The sequence below is a fragment of the Apis mellifera genome, linkage group LG4 (genome assembly GCF_003254395.2).
Source record: "Apis mellifera strain DH4 linkage group LG4, Amel_HAv3.1, whole genome shotgun sequence".
NCBI classification, from domain to species: domain Eukaryota; kingdom Metazoa; phylum Arthropoda; class Insecta; order Hymenoptera; family Apidae; genus Apis; species Apis mellifera.
The window spans coordinates 4,373,548-4,398,867 of NC_037641.1; the positions used below are offsets into that span (position 1 = coordinate 4,373,548).

General features: G+C 38.2%; 1 protein-coding gene, 1 long non-coding RNA gene and 1 other non-coding gene across 11 annotated transcripts in view; 1 reads left to right on the forward strand and 2 right to left on the reverse strand.

Annotated features, from left to right (window-relative positions):
* The window catches only part of LOC411050 (glutamate receptor ionotropic, kainate 2), a 153,582-nt gene extending 129,529 nt beyond the window's left edge, over positions 1 to 24,053 (reverse strand). For 3 of the 9 annotated variants that reach the window (XM_016911941.2, XM_016911945.2, XM_016911944.2), the window contains exons 1-2: positions 22,611 to 24,053; positions 15,877 to 16,155 (exon numbers count right to left, since the gene is read on the reverse strand). In XM_016911941.2, the coding sequence (XP_016767430.2) occupies positions 15,877 to 15,949 (73 nt within the window). In that variant the 5' untranslated portion in view covers positions 15,950 to 16,155; positions 22,611 to 24,053. The remainder of the gene's footprint in view (positions 1 to 15,876; positions 16,156 to 22,610) is intronic. The other 6 variants (XM_026440130.1, XM_016911940.2, XM_016911942.2 and 3 more) reach the window with 6 other exon arrangements.
* Positions 1,923 to 2,007, reverse strand: Mir6012 (microRNA 6012). Its single transcript, NR_127322.1, has one exon. It is a non-coding gene; the product is annotated as a microRNA 6012 (primary transcript).
* LOC102653929 lies at positions 12,763 to 15,964 on the forward strand. Its single transcript, XR_003304524.1, has 4 exons — positions 12,763 to 13,992; positions 14,092 to 14,253; positions 14,313 to 14,798; positions 15,834 to 15,964. It is a non-coding gene; the product is annotated as an uncharacterized LOC102653929 (long non-coding RNA).
* Positions 24,054 to 25,320: the final 1,267 nt, after the last annotated feature.

The window sequence follows — 25,320 nt, forward strand, 5'->3', positions numbered from 1 at the left end:
TCTCCACCGCGGTAACGTAATTAATTCCTGCCAACATGCCAGCCAGTAATATGTATATAACGTATGAATATTTATAAACTCGGTTGATCTTGCATTAACCAAAAACATATGAAATTTTGATTCATATTCACCGGGTTACGATCAATGAATAATGGCCTAAAATTCTTCTTTTGAAACCTTTCATTTTCATCTCCAACTTTTCAATTCCTCAAGAAATCGTCCCTTTCAGATTTTATATCGTGCGATAAAATTGACCAGCGTTCGATCCATTTTCCTCTTTCGAATCGATCTTTGATTATCGATTATTTAACTCGGCCAAGGATTCCGTGAGAACGAAACGTGAACCGCAGACACGATTCAACACGTTTTGCTAACGAACTGTCACCAGTGGTGACAATTGCGAACGAACTGCTTACACCGTGCTTGCATCGTTGCGATATCCCGTTTCCTTCACCGGTTATTATTTTGCATCGCCGCGGGTAACGAGCCGCGAAACACTATTATCCCGTTGCCGAACAAATTCCAATTTCGCAATGAAATTTCCCGAAGAAACTCTTTGTTTTTATCATTGAGAAAATCGTAGGGGATTAAAAGGATCGTCGTACGATTTTCGAGATTCTTTCGATAATTAAATATGAAAATATCCGAGAATTAATTAACGTAAGAATATAAGTTTAAACTTTTATTTTTAATATTAATATATATCGATATTTTCATATAGTGTGTTCTATAAAATTTGATCGTATTTCACGAGATAAATATACATTTAATGATTCTCATTCTCTCTGATCCAAATCCAAAAATCGTAGGAGAATAATAAATCAGCCAGTGAAGTGTAACCAAGCAAGAAGCAAGCGATGCACTAGCAGACTAAATAACTGACAAACTGCCAGCTCTCACGCGCGATTTGAAACGCAAACCAGGCAAGTAGAAGACGCAACAACGGTCCAATTCGAAGATGCGCACAAAGGGGCGAAGTTTGCGACTGACAACGTCGTTTCCGGAACACGGAGCGAAACACTCGGCTTATCGCGGCGCCGGTCGAACGAGCCGGAGCTCCCGGACTCCTCTAATTGACTTCTAATCTCGCATAATTACGACGCAGTGGTGGTGTGTCGAGAGAGAGAGAGAATCCATCCATGAAAACTCGTTCTTGCGGTGACGGTGAGAATTGTTTCGAAGCGGAGAGATAATCGCGATCGGCGCGCGACCATTGTTTCAGTCGGTTTTGCGATCTCGAAAGGAAATCGGGGGCCGAGAGAGAGAGACCCCCGTAACTCGAGAGAGGATGGTTAATCGTGTGGAAGGAGCGACTATCTCTCTGAGTGACACGGAAGAGGAGGGGAGGAGAGCATTGTTTCGGATAAACTTTAACAATTTCCAGAATCTATCTTCTTTCTGAATTAGACTCTGCAATAATTGCGAGTGGTTCGTTAACCTTTCCACTTGCAATGTTTAATTGTTTTAGACAAATTCGTTCGTGGAACAATCGTTTTATTATTTATACTTGGACGTCTTCTTTTATTGCTTCCTTTTCTTTTCTTCTTTTTCAATAGCAATATTAATCTTGTGGAAATTTCAGAAAGAGAGAAAAGATCGTAGATTATATCAGAAAGAAGGGGAAATTTGCAAAATTATCACACGATTTTATTTAATTTTTCGAAGAAGAGGTTGGATAAATTTTGATAAATTTTTATCGGGAAAAGTGACATTTTCTTTCACGCGAACGCTCGACGAATTATAAAACGTGTTCAAGAGGAAAAGAAGTTTCCGCGATAATCCAACGTCCTGCCTCCCACCCTACACGCGTTTGTTAAGGGATTTAACAAAGTCTGTTATGTATTATGGATAAAAAGAGCCGCACAGAGTGGGAACACGGTTGGGAAAAGGATTCTCGGACGCTCGGGCAAATGAAACACGGCGCAGGGTTCGACAGGCTGATCTCATCGCCGAAATGACTTACTTGTTCCACACCCCGCCCGACAATATCAGCCTGCTAACCCTGCCCCTCACTTCGAAAATCCCAGCTTCCGTTCTTTTCGATCTTATCGTCCGCGTTTCTCGATATTTACGTAGCCGATGATCGTTCATAGAAATGGAGACCAGCTTGTCGACAACTTTGCAACCATTTTTCATGCGCCAAGGATGGGATGACACTTTTCTTTTCAGGGATAGGAATTCAGATTTCTTGAAGCTTCTGTGCTAGCTTCGAGCAGACTTCTGAACACGATATTCGAATATTTTTAATCCAGAAGTGAAGGGAATAGTCGTAATTTGGATTAAATATTAGAACTGTGGAAATTCTTTTGAGAAAGAGGAATGTATGTATAATTAAATATTCGAATTTTATAATGTGAATTATTTACGTTGATCTAATTGATTCCATTCTAATTGGATGTTTAGTAACATTTCGATAAAATTAATTTCTACTCTTTACTCGGTTGAAATAAATTTTAATTGCGCTGAAGAAACTTTAATAAAATTCGTTCATTTCGGAGTGGGGAATTAAAATCGTCCAATTGCATCGAGTTTTTCAATTTTACACGGATCGTATCGAATGGGAAATTCGATCTGCCTTTCCTCTATCTCGATCGTCACGAGAATTTCCGCCTCTATTAATAATTTTTCATCAAATTGGTGAAATTGAACGATCGATAGATGATCGTGGTACGATTGCAGCGCGCCACGAGTAGTAATTCACGGAAACCGGAATAGTCCAGTTAAAGCGGTTGCAATGTCGATATGTCCGCTTTAAAGTAGCGTTACATACTCGGCGAAATTTATTCACCCTTGTTTGCCACGCTCTTGTGCATCTCTTTCCCTGTAAATCAGCATGCACGAATCGAATTTCGAGGGATCCGTTGCTTCGTTCGATCCGTGCTCGAGATTTGCATTGCACAGGTTAAACAGGGAAACTTACACGACAAGGAAGATTTACGGATGCGTGCACGATTCGAGATAGAAATTGCGTTTACTTATTCGAGACTGTGGGAATGAGGTTTATCGTAATGAGGAACATTATCGATAAATAATTGCATTAACTGTTTGCCAGTCCATTGATTTTCACCACGAGAATATCTATCCTCTCGTAAGAAGATTTCTAATGGAATTCTAATTTCCAATGATTGGAATGAAATTTATATTTTCGAAAATCTTTGAACAGTTGTTTAAAATAAAGATTTATCCATGATCTTTGAGAAAAAAGTAATCATTATTCGAAATCAAACTTCTACTTTCTACTCTCATCCCATTCTTCAAAGATAAAATAATTATCACCATCGTCCGAATCTTTCGAAATAAACTCTTCCTATCTCATCCTTCCAAGAATAAGATAATCGTTGTTGCATTTCGAAACGAAATTCTAATTTCTTTTTTTTCACAATTTGCATTATACAATACCGAGCATCAAATCATGGAAACGATTTACGTCACTTGCACGATATTCCTCAATCACTTTCGTCAATGGAATGGCGGAATTCTCTCTCTCTCTCTCTCTCTCTCTCTCTCTCCCACGCGAGATATCTCGTTTGTCTCGCAGAAGGATTATGTTCACCCGCATCAAGATAAGCAGATGGTTGGCTCGGATTCCCGGCCTCGATATTTTATCCCACGGCACATTTTCAATCGTTCCTCCGCCATTAATAGCTTCCGTAGCTCGATCGACCGAACTACTTCCGCCCACGCACACGCGTGTAATGGATGAAAGAAGGCCAGAAATCGATCGATCAGAAATCTCGGCGTATCGTCGCGAGAAAATATCGCTCGACGTCAATGGACAAATATTTGTCGACTGGGCGATCGTGTTTCCATCTCGAAGCCCCCCCTTTTTACGTTGGAATCAAACATGCACGAATTCCTACGAAAAATCTCCCAATTGGACGCGGAAGATATTGCGATGATAAAGCGGTAAAGTCTTCTTTTCTTCTTTTTTCTGTAGAAAGATTCTGAGATCTTCGCGGAAGATTATGGAGTGGAATTATGAGAAAGTTTTTATCGTTTCGATCATTTGAATACGTATATGGATAAACGAAACGGTGTGATGAATATGTTGGAATATTGAAAATAAAAATAAAATATCCGTATCTTGAAAGATCTGATTTTGATAAAAATTTGCGGAATCGATTTTTAAATTTTTACCAGTTTTTTCGCGTTTTAATTCTCGTTTGAAAATATTTTTTATAACAAGGTAAAATATGTAAAATACTATGAAGCAGTATGAAACGTGAATATTTCAAATATTTTTCCTGTATTTCGTACGATTTGAAAAAAAAAAGAGAGAGAGAGACCAGAAAAATAATATCGAAACTTGGAGAATTGATTTCGCCCTCTCGAAGTGATATTCCATAAAAATTCCATAATAGAGATAAAAGAAATAAATCAACAGACATTAAAAACACGGGACAATGTATCGCGGATTTTCCACTGGGATATATATTATCGCTATTTGTACAGGAAAAAATATACATATACATATATATATATATTGTCCCCATCCGTTTTCGCATAGTCTTCTCCAAATATTTCCTTACCTTAATTTCGCACGATTTCCATCCCTGGGGTTGCTTAAAATTTATTCCACTGGAACGAGAGAAAAAGGATCGGGTGAATAAATTTAAGGCAAATTTAATTAACCCTCCTCCCGGAATAATACCGTGATACCATCTCGTTTACACCAGTACGACTCGTCTCAGGATTTCTCATAGAGCATGGAACCATCCTTAGAACCGAACTCCAAACAAGAAAATATTACTTCCACCGTCCTCTTTTTCTCTGACGAGACAAAGAAAGAGAGAGAGAGAGAGAGAGAGAGTGTACACTCTGATAATCCTCGTCCTTATTATCTCGGCTAACGAACAGAGGTTATACAGAGGAACGCGAGAGTACCGAAATTCCTCGCATGAAGCGCATAACAGAATGTTCAATTCGAAAAATTCTCACCATCCTTCCAGTATTCACGTCGATATGAGAATTCTTCGCCGAGTTCCGCGCTTCCATTCTTAGCTACGACTTTGCGCGAATAATCCAGAGTTCCTCCGGGGATCGCGATCGAGTTGCAGATCGAACGACAAGGATCGTTATCGTTTTGGGCTACGACGTTTCGAGTACCGAGATTCGGTTAAAAAAAAAAGAAAAGAAGGGAGAGAAATGAGAAATAAAAGTTTATTAATTTTTATGGAAAAAAGGGAATTCTAATATTCGAGTGGAAAGTAAGTGGATTAAAATCGTTTCCCAGGGAATCTGAACATCTGGTACGATAATAGAACCTCGATTAACTGGTTTAATTACTTTTCTTTGTTTCTCCATGGACATTTTTTTGTTCTTTTGCGTGAAATTGTATGATTTTTATTAATTATGAATTCATTCTTTTTTCTTTTCACATACTTTTTTGGTCATTGTTTCATGATTAATATTTCGCGTGTATTATAGTATTTCAATATTAATTATTCAATAAATAGTAAATACATTTTTTTAGATCTCGTTGAAATGATTTCATCTTGAGATTAATAATCGGTAAACTCGTTCGTTGGGATTAAGAAAATATTATATGGAAAGTTATGTGGCATTTAATTTCATAGATAAATTATAAAACGTACAATAACGATGATGATGAAATTCTGATATCGCAAAGAGTATAACGTATAATATTACGTATAAATTACGTATCGAAGAGCGATATTTCTTTCTTTTTCATCGTGTAACTCATCGATCCTTATCGATGCACCGCCACTGTCGACTTGCAATTATTATGCGACAGCGCTTCAATAATGTGCAACGTGTTAATCCTGCTGTCGATCAAGACTAATGAAGTTGCAATGGAACCTGACTTGGACCCCCTTTGTTCAAAATAACTTGACGTAACAGACACGTAATAATCCACCGATATTTCCCGCTCCCGATGTATGATAATTTATAATTTTAATTTTATTATCTTAATAATTCTTTTACAAAATGATCTGTCATCGGTCGCGATCCAAAATCCAAACGCGATCAAAATGTTTTCGAAATGATGGAAACAACGATATTCCTGAACGAAACAAGTATTGGCGTTAGAAATTTTCAATTTTCGAATTTCATTTAGGATAGGGATATTTATTATGCCAAGCGTTATCTAACTCGCACATGCTCGGTCAAACAAATTTGTATGTAAATAGAAGTGGCAACCGGCCCGATAAATTGCTACATTGTCTATACGGCTGCACGGCATAACATGCGTTATTTACAGAGACGCATACATCCAGGTAGCTCGGAATACGTACACGGGAATATTTTTCCGCCAAATAAATCGCCATGACGATTTTTATACGCGAGTTATATACGAATCCTGTTTGTTGATAAACGAACTTCCTCTTTCCTCGTTGGAAACTGGCACTTTTTTTTTCTTTTTTTTTGCTCTACTCTCTTCGTCGTCCGTGGGAAAATTTGTACATATTTGCTTTGACAATTTAACCAAGGATCACTTCTACTGGCTTGTAACTTATTGTTACATGTATATTGGGATGGGGAGACAAAGAAAATGAAATTGTATTCCACGGATTGAAGAATTAAGAGAGAGAGAGAAATGGCCTTCCGCGAATTAATTAAATCTGTAAGCTTTCGTTTCATTTTTCCTTTTCTTTTTTTTTTCCCCGCTTGTTAAGAGATTATATTTTTAATACGAAATTAAGAGATTAATTTGGTCGAGGATTATGGTCCGAAAAGTATCTATTATTTGCGTTATGAAAATAATTAAAGGAATGGAATTTATTAAAATATGTAATTTTATTGGAAGAATGTTCGTTTCGAGAAAGATTAGTTTTGCTATTTTATAGATGAAGTTTCGATCGAATTTTTTAATAGAAAGTATTTTTTCATCAGCAACAAATTGAATTTCATTCAAAATTTGATCCGTCATAATAATCTTCATTTAATTATTAAATTTACATGTATCAATCTCACTAACAAAAAGCTATCTTTCTCAGGAATATCTCAATCTCTCCAATCGATCTAAAGATGCCCACATTGCTCGTGAAAACAATAGAATATTAATACACCCGTGGGAGCAAAATGAATAATTCACGTATATCTCGTGGGAAACATTTTAAACGAGAAAAAATCTTCAAAATTACTTAATAAAGTCAACAAACCAACAACCGATATCTCTAGAAATTCACCCTAAACAAATTCTCGCTATCCAAAAAACGCTCACGCAACCCTATCCGCTTATTCAAGCCGAAACAAAACGCATTCATCAAAGGAGAGTGCACGGGAGAAGCGCTAAGATGGCGAGACGCGGAAAAGCGTGTGTGTATATATATTGGAAGACGCTTGGTCGTCGAATAGGAAGGCTCTCGAAAAATACGAGGCGCCCGTTTGAAAAGCCGCCTCGACACAATCTCCTCTCCCCTTTTTCCCCCCCTTCTTCCCCAATCGAGTCGCCGATACACGATTGTGCGCGCAATCTGGATCAAGGCCCGTCGTGTCGATGCTTACCTACTAGGAATTCCGATATTGCAACTCAGCGTTTCGCGCTCACCCTGTTCACCCAACGCGCGCCCTTCCCTCCCCACCATCGTTGGACGTACGTGTGTGTGTGTGCTCGATGCAACGGCCGGGTGCATGTGTCCCCGATGCGAATGCATGTGCACCGGCGAAAGCGAGAGCGGGGCGTAAACACCGAGTGGACACTCGCGAGCGAGCACGAGGTTTGATGGACGACCGATTCTGCGTGTGAAGGGAGAGGGGAGGGTAGAGAGGGAGGGAGAATGGGGGGGTCTGCGGCATTTGCATGAAAGGTATCGCGTTCGATTAACGGATTCTGGGTTAAAAATTGAATTATTCATTTATCGCGGAGTGGGTGTTTAGCCGCCGCGGGGAGAACTTGCGGATGGATTAAAGCGGAGAGGATTGTTTCGGTTAAACGTTATAAAACTCTTCCCCAGGAATAGTTGGAAACTTGATGATTTTTATTATAGAGAATCCTTTTTTTTTCTTTTTCTTTTCTTTAAGAAGATTCTATATTTAGGAAGATTATATGTTGTTCGTGAAAAAGGAAATTGTAAATATTTTTAGGAAATATCAATTGGTAAAAAATTCCTTCCAAATTATGTAATAAAGTACTACAAAAACGGTATTTTAAAATTAATCTTAGAAAGTATTAGCGATGAGAAATTTGTTTGCCCATGTTCCGTTTCTTTCTAATGAACAAACGGATTAAATATACAAAACTGATTGGCCGGAAAGAGTAGATCGAGCCCCGCGTTCTTCCGTAATCTCGATAACGGTTAAACGATCGAATTAACCGTAACCATAGCCCGAAACCTCATCGTGGGTTTCTCATTTCCGGCGAAAAACACGAAACCAATCAGCTATTCGTGCCCACCTCCGTTCGGTCAATACGTTCCCACCCTCCCTTTGTCGACGGGTAGATTGTCTGCATTTTCGCGCAGAAACAAACAAACAATCCGAAATTGCCCGATTCGATCGATCCACGCGTCCACCTTTTCCCTCCCCTTTTTCCAAATAAAATAAAATCGGTTTGAAAAGGACAAGCATCTCATCGACCGATCATTTTTTCCTGCGAGGGTATGGCGCGTTTCTTGGACGATTTGTCTTGGAGGGTGGAAAAACACGGTGACGTGGAGCGATTTAGAAGAGCGTTCTCGAAACAACGAGGACGTTTCGCCTCGATCCCTCCTCTTGATAAAAGGCCTAAGGGAGGAGGGAGATGCCTCCACGTTTTCTTGGCAGACGTCTTTAACGATCTTCGTCGTTCGCGTAAATGGACGGCAAAATAAAAGCCGGTTGGCCGGTTGAAAAGTTTTGACGGTTGCGACGCGAACGTCGAAAGTGGGACGCGTAAATTTTCACGGGGAGGGAAACGACCACCGCTCTCGCAATTATGGACATTTGGATGGGAGCGGCGGGTTCGAACCCGTCCAATCGCAATCCCGGCTGGATGAATTATCTCCGGTTGGCGAGATCGTTCTTTGGGATGCCAGACAAGTGACGACGCATTGTCTCGAGCATTCGCACAGGAGAATGAAGTGGTTTCACGGAGCTGCGAGTGGTTGTTTATCGCGTGCCCGTTTCACCGTGTCACGTGGAGGTAAAAAGGACGACAGTGCATTTCTCTAGTGTCGATTGTTTGGCATCGTTTTTAACATCTCGAGTTTTAATATCTCAAGTGGAAGAATTTCGATATGAAATACGTAATACGTAATATGCATTTTTCCCTTTAAATATAAACTGAAAGATGGAGGAGCATATTCTATTATTTTCATTAAAATCAGAATTTTCTAATATTAAATACTTATCAGATGTACAAAGAAAAATTGATATCGATGTAATAATGCATACATCTGAAAAGTAAGCAACGAATGATTAATTTTGAAATTTTTATCTTTGTTTCAGAAATTTTAAAAAAGATTCAAAGAGTTTTTGTTTCGCAGATATTTCTGTTGTACAATCGAGTTACAGAATCGGTTTTCTGCATATTTATAGAGTTATTCACACAAGTCGAGATAAGAATCATTTGAAAACGAATAATGAACCGATCGTTTTCCAAGCCTGTGAGTTTTCCCGTGACATTTATTATTATTTCTTTCATGCTGGATCGCCTCTCTGGTATTCGACGACTGTCAAGAAAATAAGATATCGTTAAGGTTCGAGCCGTTGCGTTGCAAGTGCCAGTGAAAGGTGTTATTACGAATAATTTCCCCCGCTCGGAAAGTGCACGCAACGCGTTTCCAATTCGAACGCATGCAACAAATTGATTTTATCTAACTCTCCAACGTCATCTATTTCGTTGTTGAACGAATAGATAATATTTTGTGAGATTAAATTTGCGAAAAAGTGCGTAAATTTAATATTTGGCTAAAATCAGAAAAAGAATTTGTTTGGAATTTTTAAAGTTAAATTAAATTCAAAGAGATTCCTATAATCAAGATGAATTAGTTAATTATCTTCTTGAATGGTTGCTTCAATTCTGCAACAAATACTTATTTATATTCATGTATAGTTTTATATTTTTATATTTCAAAGGTAAAAGTATATTTAATTAATAATTATATAAGTATTTCACTTTTTTACATTTGAATTGCGCGTGAAAATTTCTCGTGGATGATTTCATTTTTTTGTAAAATGTCAAAACAATCGTATATACGTTTTATTAAGTTTTTCCACGCGATAAATTAATTTAGTTTTCAATATTTTACCACAAGTAAAAAGTTTATATTTTTTTACATTAATAAATGTTGATAAAAAAATATAAATGTTTAAAAAGAATGAAAATATCTTTAAAATATTGTTACGAGAATCGACAATAATATAATAGAATATTACAGCGAACGTAAATCGCGGCACGTAAACGACGATATCGGTTGTCATTGATATCCAAAATATTGATTGTACGCAATCGTTTTCCATACACCGAGCAGAACGGACGTGTTTCTCTCTACGCCGCGTAAGAATATTATATTATTTAATAAATTAATCGATTTCGTTATTTTATTTATTATTTTTCAAGTAAATAAATTAATTAATTATTGCTATTATTGTGAAAATTATAATTAAAAACCCATTATGATAAAATGAATAGGACGCATAAAAAACGACGTATTAAAATAATTATATTATATTTTCTTTTCAAAATTTATTTACGAAATTATAATTATAAAATACGATATATAAGAATAACTTTAAAACTATACACGATTTTTAATATTTTATTCGAGAAGATTATATCGACGCGATATTTCTCATCGTTATTAAAAGACGATTTATTCATCGAGACGAATCAGTTTTCTCTGATTCTGTTGAAAAATATCCGTGAACTTTTTTTAAAGTCATTTTTTAAATTCCAAATTTGAACTTCAATTGCCAAAGATCAATCGGATTTCGCTGGAAACGGTTAATAAAAGATACATAATTGAGAAAAATGTATCATCAACGTAAATTCTCGTCCAATCGAATATACACAATCACGAAAATCGGTACGAATATTCATGAACAGCATCAATTCAATATGTATTGCGCGATTATCGAGAATGGGATGGATAATGTAAGATAAATCTAAAGGAGAATACGATAGGACTAAGTTTCCGCGAGAAAACTTCTTAATTGGACAATAAAATCTAAGTACTCTCATTCCAGAGTAATTTTCGCGAAACTTTAATAGAGGCGTCTTGCCGCATAAAGATGCATCATTCGCGTAATCATTGAACACTTCTTCACACGAATTAACAGATTTCCAAACGTCTCTAAATTTAACTCTCTAAATTAAAAAATCCATCCCATTATCATCGAAGCAAATAATTCTACGTTCTTTCAAAATTTCATCGAATCATACTGTGAAACATTAAATCGTGAAACGCGTTCACATTCACTTTCGTCCTCTATCGAGGCTATCGAATTTATCTCTTATCCCCGCGAGACAAATCACCAGTTAGTTCGCTATAAATATGATAAAGACACGTCGAACCCCGGCTTCTTCACTGACACTGGACGACCACACCTTCATAGAGCTTCTAAGCACATTATAATTCCCCGTGGCGAGGTAGTCGAGTTATAAATCTTTAATACTGTTAGCACCATGGCTATTCGCCCCCGTTCCGGACTTCATTAACGTTTATTCCGACGACGAGGAATATTCAACAAGAGGGAGAAGAGGGCGCGGATTTAACGATGGAATAATTTTTCGATATCGGCCCAACCCTCGCCTCTCCCGAAAGAATCTCTCCATCACTGTCCGGGGAGAGGAGGTTGACACGAGTCTTGGCCGTTAGTGAAAGCGAAATGGCGGAGCTAATGCCGGCTGCTCGAGGGATCCAAGGAGTAATTAAAGTCGCAGAAGTGGCTGCCGGAAATTCGCCAACTTATATTTGCGGAACGTGCCTCGGGGGTGAAAGACGCACCACTCTTTCGTTCTACGTGACACCGTTCCAACACGTGGCAACACGATCTCTCTTCCACTCTCTTATTGTATATAGTTTGAAATAATAAATAGTTGGAAACTGTCGTAAACAATCTTGAAAATTTCGTAATAACTTTTCCTTCGTTTAGGATTGATTGTTTGAAAGATAGTTTGTTAGATTGAGAGAATTTCTTTTTCTTTTTTATTAATCGTTGAAGATTGTTAACAAATTTCGTAGAAATATTTTTTAACATAATATGATATATTATATTACAGATATATACACCATGGACCAAGCTCTGAACAATGAATCAAGTTTTTGTCGAATTAGAAAATATTAAAATCAAGCAGGACCAGTATTCGCGAAAGTTGAATAAGAGATGAACTATTCACACGATCCGTACGAGCTTTTTTTCGAGCGCGATACCCTTTCTTTGTTGAGATGTTGAGTGAAATTCGCTTCCAGCTCGAGGACCAAGGATCAGTTGGGAAATAGAATTCTCAAGATTGATGTACAAATAACAATGCATCAAAAGATTGATATTGTTCCCTCCAAAAGGAACTATTTTTCTCGAGATCGTGTATCGGCGCGTTGATCTGATTACCGTAGTCAAATAAGGCGAAAATCCAATATATACGATAGGATTCTTCTTCTTGGAAAACAAGATTTATTTATCTTCTACAAACACTATTACAGTCCAATTCCGTTTATTTTGAATATTTATCTTGTCGATGTTTACTCGTCGTGGAAGATTTAATCTTTATTTTCCATTGATATCGTATGTATAGAAGATAATAATAAAGAGGATAAAATAAAAAAAAGGAGAGTAAAGAGTGAAACGAAGGGAAAGATTTAAATAATCGAGGAAACGAGATAATTATTTCGATTGTATTTCATTCTTTAATTTAAAAATTTCACAAATTGAAATTATTCGTACGATGAAGAGATCGTGATAAGATAATTTTTTCTTCGTTATCAAATAAGACGTTAACGGATTTAATCCTGTTAACATCGATCGGAAATGGAAAGAAGTTGATTCGCCTTGGTGAATCGTAAAGGGATCCCGAAGGAAGTGAGGCGAGGAAAAATCGACGATGATTGTCGCTATCCTCCCCTGAGGAACATTTGTTATTTGTAACGGCAAAACCAAGGGATATTGGATCTAGTGCAATCCTCTGTGTAAAATCAAGGAGATTGCCACAATACCGTCCAGTTGCAATTAGCTTCCAGTTTCAATTATCGTGCTCTATTAATTGGAATTATATTATACATCGAATCGATAACAATGGAAGTATAGTTGCACGAGTTAGTTGCAAGGGTCATATTGTTCCCACAACACGTAACACAAATTTACATTGAATGACAGGTGTATTGCACCACGTCTGAGACCCACCGTGTTGATCGGATAATAAAGTACTTGATCTTAATCAAACTTGTAACAAAGTTTCTTTTATCTTAACTATATATAGGCGAAATGATATTAATAATTAATATTTCGCATCATCGTGTTTTATCAAATTTTATATTCTTAACAATTGCAAAGGCAAATATGGAATACTGGAATATCGAAAGTTATTATTGTCATTATTGCATCACAATTTTGAATATAAATAATCTCAAAAAACTTGCGTTCCTTTTTCTATTTCAATATTGCGTAACATTATTCCGGTATTCATATTTATTATGTCGCGATATTCGATCATCATACGTGTTTCAAAAACGATCCGTAGCAAAGATTGAAGAAAAGTGACGGGTCGTTAGAATTTCATCTCAATTAAATTAAAGCAAATCACAATTTGCCTAAAATTCTATTCACTCCCTCTCTCTTCCGACCAGGGAGGAAACTACTTCGCCACATTTCTCGACGCCTCCTTAATCACGGACCGGCCTTTCGTCAACAGCAAGGTTCAAATTGCGGCCAAGTTTCCCTGCTGGCGGTTCACCGCCGTTGAAATTCCGTGTAATTACGCCGGACGGAAAGTTTCCATCGCGTGGCCGGGGCTCGTTGATGGCCACGAAAGAGGGCCATATTCCTCGAGAAATGACATTTTCGAATACGTCCACACCACGCGGTTGGCAAATTATACGACGAGAATCGACGGTAACAAGTCCTTTCCAATATTTCCTCTGCTTAGCGACGAATAGCCGAGTACGGTCACGTAGGGAGGAGGGAAAGCTTTAATAATAAATAATTTTTCAGTATCCTGTTTCGGGGAAGTTGCCTCCTCCATTATGGAGTGCGCGCCTCTTAACGTCAGGGACCACGACTTAAGGTCCTGGTTTAAGGGATGAGGGTGCAGGGTGCAGGAGAATCGTTTGCTGGCCAACCGCTTTGTATGCGTTCTACAACTCGGCCTCTCGAGTAAGCTTTGCAACGATACGTGTCCAAACTGACTAACTGATGTTGACATTAATTGACAGATGGGTGTTATTATGCAGCCAGTGAGAATGAAGTCTCGGGCTTCGTTATAAAATAGACGTATACTTCGCTTGTATCTTTCGACTCTGATGATGAAGAGAAAGAATGGAAACGTTTTATTTTGAAGATAAAAAATTACAATTATTATCATAAATCACTGTTGAAAGAAAAAAAGAAGAACGACTGCAATTAATTAATTCAATTTATATCGCCTAAATCCATCTTATTATGGGTAGTATGCAAAGAAAATTAATCTTCGTTGAAATAAATATTTTGAAATCACGTTAATAAGCTATTAATTTAATTTTCGTAAAAAGAAAAATTTAAATGTCGATCCAGGATCGAATTTGACACACTTTCGAAGTGAGGAGATGCTAAAAGGGCTAATTAGACCGTGGAATTCAATATGTCAGGGCACGAAGATACGCACGTTTATCGATTTCAAGGGGAGAGAGAATTTTGTGTATCGAGGGAGAGCGAAAGGCGAGGTAAGACTTTGGCGTTAATTAGTCGTAGAAGTAATTAAAACTCGGTTACTTCCAATCCGTCTATCAAAGATTAACTTCGACCCATTCAATAAATGTTCCGTGCAAAACATTCTTCCTCCATCTCGCTCTCTCTCTCTCTCTTTCATTTCTTTTTTCTTTCCTCGTTCTTTTTTTTCCCTCTCTCTCTCTTCTCTCTTTCTCCCCTACACGTTCGTTTTAACGAACGAGAAGCCACCGTGAAAAAAGCCGTCTCGAGATAAATTTAATTACTCGGCCGAACATTCTTATTCGCGTAATCGCGCGGAATATGCGGGTAATCGTATAAAATTCGTTCCAATTTCCCCGGTTGATCGACGAGGATACACATCGCGCGCAAATTATATTTCTCTCGCTCGTCGATCCACGAAATTTCTCAGCATCCGTTGCTGTTTTAATTAACAGATTTATCTTTTCGTTTATGTTTCACGAGCTTCAAAAGCTTGGATATTAATTTGCCAATTTTCGGTTTAATAAACCGTCCACGACACGAAGACATTTACGGGAAGGTATAACGCAATTTTCAATCCATTCAATACGTATTTCCGATTCGAAACGAAAGTTTCCGCGCGTGTGAATCATAATGGATCATATGGATTATATTTCTTTCGGTGGAAAATTTTTTTCCAACGGATCAAATTATCCGAATTTAAAAGTTTCTCGCAATTTTTTCCCCCCCATGCTTTTATAATATAATTTTTTCTTTTCTTTTTCTAATGAAATTTGTTTATTATTTCGTGCATTTCGTCCAAAGGTTTTCCCTACCTCGTGCAATTATAAATTCAAATTTTGGAAAAAAGGAAGATAAGCATTAAAATTTATTAATATTGCTACATATTCATAAAGTTTCGTTAGAAGCAACATCTTCATTGGTTTCGATAGCACAACTTGTCGATTCGATTTGTACAAGATGCAAGAAAATATTTTGCTTATGTATCAGTAATGAAAAAGTAATATTGTTACAGCCTATTTCTTATTTGAATAATATTAAAATTATAGATTCTAATTTAACTCGTGATTGGATATAATCGTTACGACTTACCGATTCTGATGACCGGCGGCAGCGACATGGCAGTGGTGACCAGGATGACAATAATGGCGAACAACAGTGCCATTGTGCCCGAAGTGAACTCGACTCGCACCTGACTATGACATCGTTCTTGCGTATTCCTTTGCTGGGCAGAATGCGACACAGGTAGCCGAGAGGATCGTACGAATAACGAGGAACCCGTTCACGAACACTTTAACACGGAATTGCACATTGTCGGAGTTTTCACTTGCACGTCAATGCAAATCCTCGGAGAGCCTTCATTGTCCGCACCTGAAACGATGCAAGATATCTCTTTGAAAAACGGAACGTTCCCGATTGAAACACTATTTTAACCAATCGTTATCTTCTTGGGCTAATATCATTTCCTGAGTTAATTTTCGAAAATTTTTCAGAAGCGAAATTGGCGAAAGAATTTTAAGCAGATTATTAAATCTAATGATATTAGAAGAAGATACGAATCGAAACAAGAAAACGTTAGCCCGATTTATCCATTAATCATCGAGAAGAAAGAAATTTCTTTAGAGGAGAGAGTTTTTTGAGTATTCTTTCGGATCTTTTATTAGATTACACACAAAGAAACGAGAGGATGGACCGGTTATCATCGTCTGTATAATTTTCAGAAAAGAATTTTACGTTCATCTTCTGGGTGTGTACAAGTTGTGAGATGTAATGGAGGTCATCAGTTTAAGTGGAAAGCCTTCGACCACGCGTGTTCCAACTCATAAATCACTGATTGATATTTTCGATCGAATTCGGACGGAAAAACGTGTTGTTCGTTGTTCGGCACAATACGAGTTTCCAAAATTGAGGATTCGCAAAAAGAAGATCGTTCTTGTTTCAATGGGACGGTGCTTCCTTTGTATACGACCGAGCAATACCCTCGCTACGATTGAATTTCTTCCGGAAATTCCTTTTTCTCGTCCGTATTCGAAAACGTATCTCACGGCTCAGCGGATACGTTTCCAGAAAGAAAGGATTATCTAATTCAAGGAGGAGAGTTTAGAATCTCTCGTGATCGATAAATGGGAATCATCGAAGGAATCCGTGAATTATTGTAATTTTTATTTGCGATTGGATCATAATTTTCACGAATATTTTTTAATGCGCTTCTTTCTTCATTAGAAATAAAAGAGAACAATTTAAAAAATATTACAACGTAGAAAACACTGTCGATTATCAGATATAGATCGAAGATTAATTGAATATTGCATTTGCATTCTCGCAAAGAATCATACTTTAATGAAAGAAAGGCAAACGAGAAGGTGTGTGTACCATTTACGAATAAGCCGTTTCTTCCTGTTTAACTTGCAAACGACTTCTCCCAGCTGCACGAATTAACACGTTCACGCGTTAATCACAATTGTGCGCGGAGGGGAAAAAAATCGGAAGCGGAACGAGTGCGGAACGCTGGGCGTTGAAGTCTCGCCGTGTACAAATTCATTTGCATGCGGATCAAGCGAAACATTAACGCGATTACGCGTGCAATTTGCGAACGCGCGACACGTGAAGCAAAGGATTTATCGATGAGAATGGCGTGGCTATGCGACCAATACGCGCCGATTAACAATTATATTCGCGCTCGCTTGTGTATAAATTGGCGTCTAATGGAGAACGTGCAGGACATCGAGAGATTGTTGGCTCTTGGCCCTAACGTGATTGAAAGTACCGCAATTACTATAAGGTTAATTGTTGTTACATCGTGGCGAGGATAATGGGAGAGTTTATCGTTTGTTCAATCATCCGGATCTCGTCGGTGGCATCTTGCTGTTGGCGCTACGCAAACTCTCGACAAGCATTTAATTACGATTAACAATTACGATCCGTCTCGATCATCTCCAAGGATGCAACGCTCGAGGAGAAGATTGCTTCTCCTCGTGAGAAGATTTCCAAGTGATTCCAAGTATTTAATATACAACATTTGAGAACAATTGTCAGATTTTTCAGTGAATATTGAAAGTTTCGTGATTGACGTGGTTGTTTATGAAGTAAAATCCTCCGTTTTTCGGAATAATTATTTTATTATACGTGTGTGCGTTGTGCGTAAACTCTCTGTTATCGATACACGTCTATTTCAACATTTTCGATTAAAGTCTTTATGCAGATTGCGAATCCATTTTAATTAAATTTGTTGCGGGATAAACAACTCGTAATAGGTTTATTCATTGATTCTTTCCAATTAGTAATTATTTTTCGTTCGAATAACGGAGAGTTTATTTTTAACACGTATCATTTTTTGTATATCATAAAATTAAAAGTGGTTAATTTAACTCGAGGTTTCCATCGCGAATCTTGTTAACATCTTTTTGTATCACGTTAAAATTCGTTCTTCTTACGTTACGATCTATCGAAAAATTGATGAATAATTGGGGAATAATTTAATTATACGAATAAATGAATTATGAACTTGAGAAATTTATAACAGTTTAAATCGATGAAAATCTAAATTTATCGATTGATAAATTGAAAAAGTTTCTCTCTAAAAATCTAGAGAGATTCTTACAGTGAAATACTTTTGTTTTACCAACAATTAATAATTTCTATCTCTCCCAGTTCGATTTTCTAATCGGTCTCGAATTACATCTTTGCAGGCCTCCTCGATCGTGGAAAGTTATCGTGCATACAGATACGCAAGACCGTTCCTCGCCAACAATCCGGCAGCTGTTCGATCGTTGATCGATAGAAACCTAGCGGGCGTACGAAAGGGTAGAGAGGGGTTCTCGGTGTCGTTGCCACATGCAGCTCACGCTTCCGCTATTAGAGTTAACGTAAACGGATTTAAGCTAACCCAATTTAGCGATGGGTAACTTTGCCCCCAGCCGTGTTTGTTTGCCATTTCTCGGGCCTTAAGCGCGCCGCTTGATTGCGTACGTGTGTCCGAATCGTCCTTGTTTTCCTATCCCGCCTCACCCTTGAACCTTCCCTCCACCTACGACGGATTCCTACATTCGAGATTTTTACTACTGGCCACCAGTTTTACGATTCCACGAGAATCCATCGATGCAAATTATTTCTTTTATCACGGTACGAGGATTCGTGATTCCTTGGCTTGGATCGTGAACGTCGAAGACAAAAACTGTCGTCGATTATTTATCCCTGTTTTATCTTTATTATTATTCGATCGTTCGGAATTTTCGTTAGGATTTTCGTGGATAATAAAATTCATTCTGTCGAACGTTCTTCTGGTGATTGGCCAGTGAGCAATTTTTGATATTTATTTTTTTGTGTTATTATAGTTATATTATTCCATTCCATCGACGAATATTTTTATAAACGATGTTATTATTTCTCTCGATTGTGAAATTGAAGGATACATTGTATCGATAAAATATATTAAATATTACGGTTCACAAAGTTGTTGAAATGTTGTTGGAAACGTAATATTTTTGATATTAACGATTATTATTTTATATAAAGAAAAATCGGTGGATGGAATGGCTCAAAAAATAAATAAATAAATAAAATTTGTTTAGAGGTATTTATAAGAAAGGTGATTATTTCGATAAAGCAGAAATTTGATTGGGAAGTATATTGATGGAATATAATTCACAAAATTTCATCGTTTCATCCCGACCCGTTGAAATATTTATTGGATCAATTCCTTCCGGATGGGCGAATGTCTTAGTACGATCATTGGAATTCATCGAAGGGGATGAATGGCGGTTGATCGTCGTGGACGAGAAAACTGAGTCGGTTTGATTGCTGGGGGTTTCGTTCGTTATTATCGTGGCGAATATAGATTGCAAGAATTTCATCAAACGCGAAGGATTGTTCAATTTTCGTGAAAGGGCGGATGGAATGAGAAAAAATTGAATTCTTTTCTCGAATTCATGAGAAACCGTATCGCTCTTATCGTTTTTATTTATAAAGGAATTCGCTATTCGTAACGCGCAACGTCCATTTGAAATGAGAAAAATATCGTACATGTTGCGTTGTAATTTTAACAGACATCAATATTTTACTTCCTCGAAATGGAAATAATTCTTTGATCTCCAGTTTAAATTCACTTCTGCAACATTTCTCGTCGAAATATTAAAAAAAAGAAAACAAGAATTCTTCTTGTAAGACTCGAAGAAATATTGGTTTTTGATTTATGGAAATGGGGAGACATGAAATATAAGCTTCTCATCAAAAAAAATTAATTAATCCGTTCATTAATCTTTCGAGTTCATATGTTTTATTTCGAACTTCTCACAACTTCGAATCTTGCAAACTTGCACCATGATTTCCCGCCATTTTCACTCTTCCAGCCTGACTTCCTGATTTCGATCAATAACTTGATTATCTTTTTTCCAGTAACAGTAAACTCTGCGTGCCTTGAGAATTTCGAAATTTCTGAGAGAGATATTCATGAAACATGAGCATCGAAAATTTATTTCATAATAATCGTTTGTCGGCGACATTTAAGAAAGAAAAGGAGAACCCTCTCAACATCAACGCACAGAATTTCCACGAAATTTTATATTCTTGACCGTCTCTCACGTTCATCCCTCTTCTTCGTGATACTCGGGATAAGTTTGGAATTTTAATTATTGTCAACTGTCACGGATTCGAAGACATTGAAAAGGAAGGAGAGCGAGAAGAAACGGGCAGTGGATCGTGCATACAATGCATAAAATTTATAACGGGATATGAAGTCAGATTTGCAGGCAGGGGCGATATTTCAGTGACATCAATTATACCCTTAATTGTACGGGCTAATAGCTTTTGTCATTAATTTATGGACACATGGTGAATTAGTAGATACCAGACTGTAAATTACATGCGTATTTCCTTGTTGACAATGCAGCTACCAATTATCGATACCAATTATCATTAATTTTGATATATATATCGTGTGAAATCAGATTTAATTCATTAAAAATTAAACTCCATAATTGTATATGAAAATTTTGGATTGTGCCTATACTTATATCTTATCATCATAATCTTTCTTGAACGAAGAATATCTTGAATATATTTATGACGAAAGTAAAGGCACTCGATTTTTATTCCAATTATTTCAACTATTATTCAATTTATGGTTCACACTTTCTACATCATTAAACATTTAATTGGCGTAACCAATTATCCCATTTAATGTTAAATCAACTCTAAAGCGGACTAATATCACTTTCTCATTTTAAGAAAATATTATGAAAATTGTTCAATAACAAGATCCACGAGCCATTCAACGATAAACGAAAGAGAGAGATGTTTCAAAGCATTCGGTAAAATTCACCTGTACTCCGTTCGAAAAATATTCCCCGTTAAAAGGTGGAATAGAGTCGTGGTTGGCAAGGATCGTGACCAAAAATCCAGTCGGCGAGAGGTTGCAAAACGTCGTTGCATCGTAATTGTCGTTATTCTTCGGGAGTGTCTAGTCCCCGGCGAAACCCACTTTGCTCGCGTGGAAGCCCGAGAAATCGTGGACGAGGAGGGCTCGAGAGAGAGGGAGACAAAGGGATCGAAAGTGGATAAAGGGAGAAGGAAGCGAGCGCGTTAAAAAGACTACGCGTTGCCCGATACAAATCGAAATACCAGCGAATGGATTCTCACCCCTTGGCCGTGTGTTCCGTGAGTTCGTTCGTTCCAGCTTTTCTGCAAGACCATTCTGCAAATTTACCGCGATTAATTCGATTTCCGCTCCCCCAACTCGCTGCGGATGGAGTTTAATAACGTAATTTCGTAATTTCGGAGTGAACAGGGTTGAAGAAGAGGCGGAGGGGTGGTGGTTTCTCGCGCGATTGCAAAACTAATTCTCCAACGCGAGGGGGGGAGAACGACCGAAAATTTGCGAGAGATTTATATTGACGATGTTGGACGGAATGGATGCTCGATAAATAGATACCGTTGAACAATAGGTTAAGCGTTTCAGGCATTCGTTTGGTTTATTAATTAAATTAGACGAAACGTGGTTAGAGGAAAACGTAAACCTTTGACCTGAAATCGAATCGAGAACGATTCTAGATTCGTAAATAATAGTTAATAGAAATTGAAAGAAGAAGAAAGAAAATGTGGAAAAATTCTATTGTCTTCTCCAATTAATCTTTCAATTTATTCGTATATCACAGATCGTGAAGCAATGATTATTTCGTCTTAAATTATTAACGATACGAGCAAATGAGAATCGAGATGTCAAATTTATCGTAACTGCTATTATTTTCTTCTTTGTTTAAATATAATAATAATTCGACGACCATCGATCCGAGAACCTTTGATTGAAAAATCGCTCGAGGCAAAATCGACACGCACAAAGCAAAGTTTACACCGAAATTTCATCGAGCTCATTTCCTCGCTATAAACTTTCTCCCTTCTAATGATCGAGCTCGTCTCTCTGCCTGGATCTCATTAAGCTCTTTGCCAAAGGAAACTCGTGTCCGCATAAAAATGGATTATGGGCGAAGGAAGAATAGAGAAGGAGGATTGTGATGAGAGATCGGTTCATTGATCGGTTAATCGCCAACCGGTCGGAAATTATTGGAAATTCACACGTTTCTAAACACAATACACGGTTCAGTCAAGTGAAAAACTAGAGATAATCGGTGATGGCCAATGCATATTCGTCGATCACCTTAACATCTAGTATCTTGAGATCGAGAAATGAATATTCGCAAGAATAATTAATAGATCGCGTTTGGAGGAGGGCCAAAGTCAAAAGGGAAGGTTGATAAATCCTCGTCGAACTGTGTTCTCGAAAAATATTAAAACTCTCGTTCGCCTCGAAAAATTTACATGCACATACTCACATTTCCACCAAGTTAAACATTCATCTGGAACGAAAGTCACCACCTCACTCGTCTATCTTCTAGCTCGAATCACCGGACACTTGCGACGTTCACAGCACGAGACTTGTCCTTCGTAGCATATTTTTTTTCTCACTCGAAACTAAATCCTCGAGATGTAGAGCGGAGCACAAGAAGCACAGGACGAACAAATCGAAAACAACGGGAAGCGAGGAAGAGAGAGAGAGAGAGAGAGACGAGATTTTTATCAGGGTATTCTAACCAGTCCCTTTTGGCGGACACGACGATGATCCCATCGAATCCGATTCAATCCGATATGACGAGGCCAATTACAACCGATCGTTATTGCTCTCGTCGAGCGTGATCACAGGAAATATCCATCCTGATAACCATAGCGGCGCATTATCCCGGCCGAGTTCTCGTTATCCTGCGGGTCGTCATAGTTGAGATGAGGGAGAAGGGACGGATATATTCTTACGTTACAGCAATTTTCACCGGACCAGAAAAAAAAAGAAAAGAAAAGAAAAATCAACACACCTGGGATACGAAATTTCCGACACGCATCGTTAAACAATTCTTTATTCCTTTATTCTTATTCAAACACTTTACTCAACATCTCGAGTGTGCCACTCTCTCTTCTTCGTACTCTCATGATCACACCATGATCACACCCTCATGATTAACCCCATCCAAATTAAACAGAAGAACGAAGGATTGTTTTTATCGCGAGTTATTCCAATAATACACGGGATACCAGCTATCTCTTATCTCATTATCATACGATATCCTCTTCAACCCGCTCGATTTTGCCCGATCACCACGAAACGATCAACACAACAACAACCTTTTAAAAACAAACACAAGTGATTTTCGTTCAATTTCTACGAATTATTCGAACCGAGTCACGCGCACCCTCGGTGCACCCCCGAGGGTTGAGGACACGCGAGAACACGTTCCCGTTTTCGGTACGCGCGGTCCGACGATCGCGAAAGACGCGCGGGCACTGGCTGCGCCAGGACGATCCGCCACCCCCGGACGAGTGCGCGGACCGAGGAGGAGGTGGTGGATGGCTTTCGAGGGGTGGTCGCGCGAGAAGGAGAGACAACGGGGTGGATACGGCGAGTGAAAGGGGTGAATGGTGGCGCGCACGCAACGCACGGAATCTTCAACGTCTCTCTTGTGCTCCGTGGGGGGCGAAGACACGGTGAACAGTCAAAGTCGACTTGTTATCTGGGTTACTGGACTCTCTCTCCCTCTCTGTCTCTCTCTCTCGACGCCGACCCTGACCAAGCCACGAATTAAACGGTTCGGGGGTGTTTCGGCCTTGCCTCAGGATGTCGACCCTGTGGAGTGATGGGGCAAGGTAATTGGATTCGAGGGAAATGGGGAGATTGGGCACAGCGACTCAGAAACGTACGAAGGAAAAGTAGTCGAGGAACAGGGAAGGTTCCCTCTTATTCGTGCTCCAAGCTTTTATGCGCCAAGTTTGGATGGATAATCTTAATTAGAATATTTTTGAAATTGTCGATTAATGGTAAAAGAAGAATAAAGTATCTTCTTGATAGAAGAAATTGAACAATGTGAAATTTAATGTAAATAAAAGAATCATTCTTTCTTCATCAATTTGAATCATGAGTCTATTCTCTTTGAATAGAAAATTTTACAAAGTTACATTACATATCATATTGTTTCAATATAGAAGATATCGAATTATAATCTCGTGTGTTTCTAAGATTTATCAATTACAATTGATAAATCTTAACGAATTCAAGTTCTTCTTAAAAATCGCATTTGATCTTGGACGGTTTCAAGCGTAAGGATCAAAGAAGAAAAAGAAGAAGAAGATTCTCTTAAGTGGTAAAGGACTCTCTAAACTGAACTCGAGGACTTCTCGTATTCAAAGTATACTAGACGTTATTGAGCCATGTTTCATCCGACGTACTCAACTTATTCAACCATATTGCATATTTATCGACGAGCGAGAATCCCGCAGATAAAAACAGGATTCTTATTCCTTTCCATCAGAAACACGGCCAAAGATCCATTAAAGATACTTGAATAATAAGAATCTTCTTTTTCCAAAGGAGGAAATCTTTACGTGAAACATTATTTAAACAAATATAAAATTATATATCGTATATCACGCAATATAATAATCGAAACATTTAAAAACACCGCGTGAAAAAGAAGACAAGATGGCGAAGAGAACGTTTCAGAATTAATGGAGGAGCAAGGAAATACAGAGTTCGATCGCAACCTAGTTATAGAAGCCGAGCAAAAGAGAGGAGTGGTAGGGCGCCGTGGAGGAAAGAAAGCTGTGAAAAAGAGGGGAGGAGACCGCGAGAGGAAATGAGGGAACAGAGAGAAGAGGGACGAGTCGTCGCCTCCTTCCTCGACACCCCCTGAGGAAGAGAGCCGGGAATATATCGTATAGAGAAGCGAAATCGCTTTATCTGGGTTAGTGGACGTCGACCCTGACCACTTCCTACGCAAAGAGGATTGAAATAAACTCGCATTTATCAAGCGTTTCGCTGCTGGCGTTACGTAACATTGGCCAGGCATCGGTCACAGTGCAAAGTTCTGCCAAGAGATCTCCAAGAGAGATGGAAACTGTGGACCAGCTCATTTTATGGAACGTCACCTTGCCGACTAGGGGACATACATTTCATCGTTGGGAGGGAGGAAACTTCAACAAAGGGGGCCCAGTCTCTTT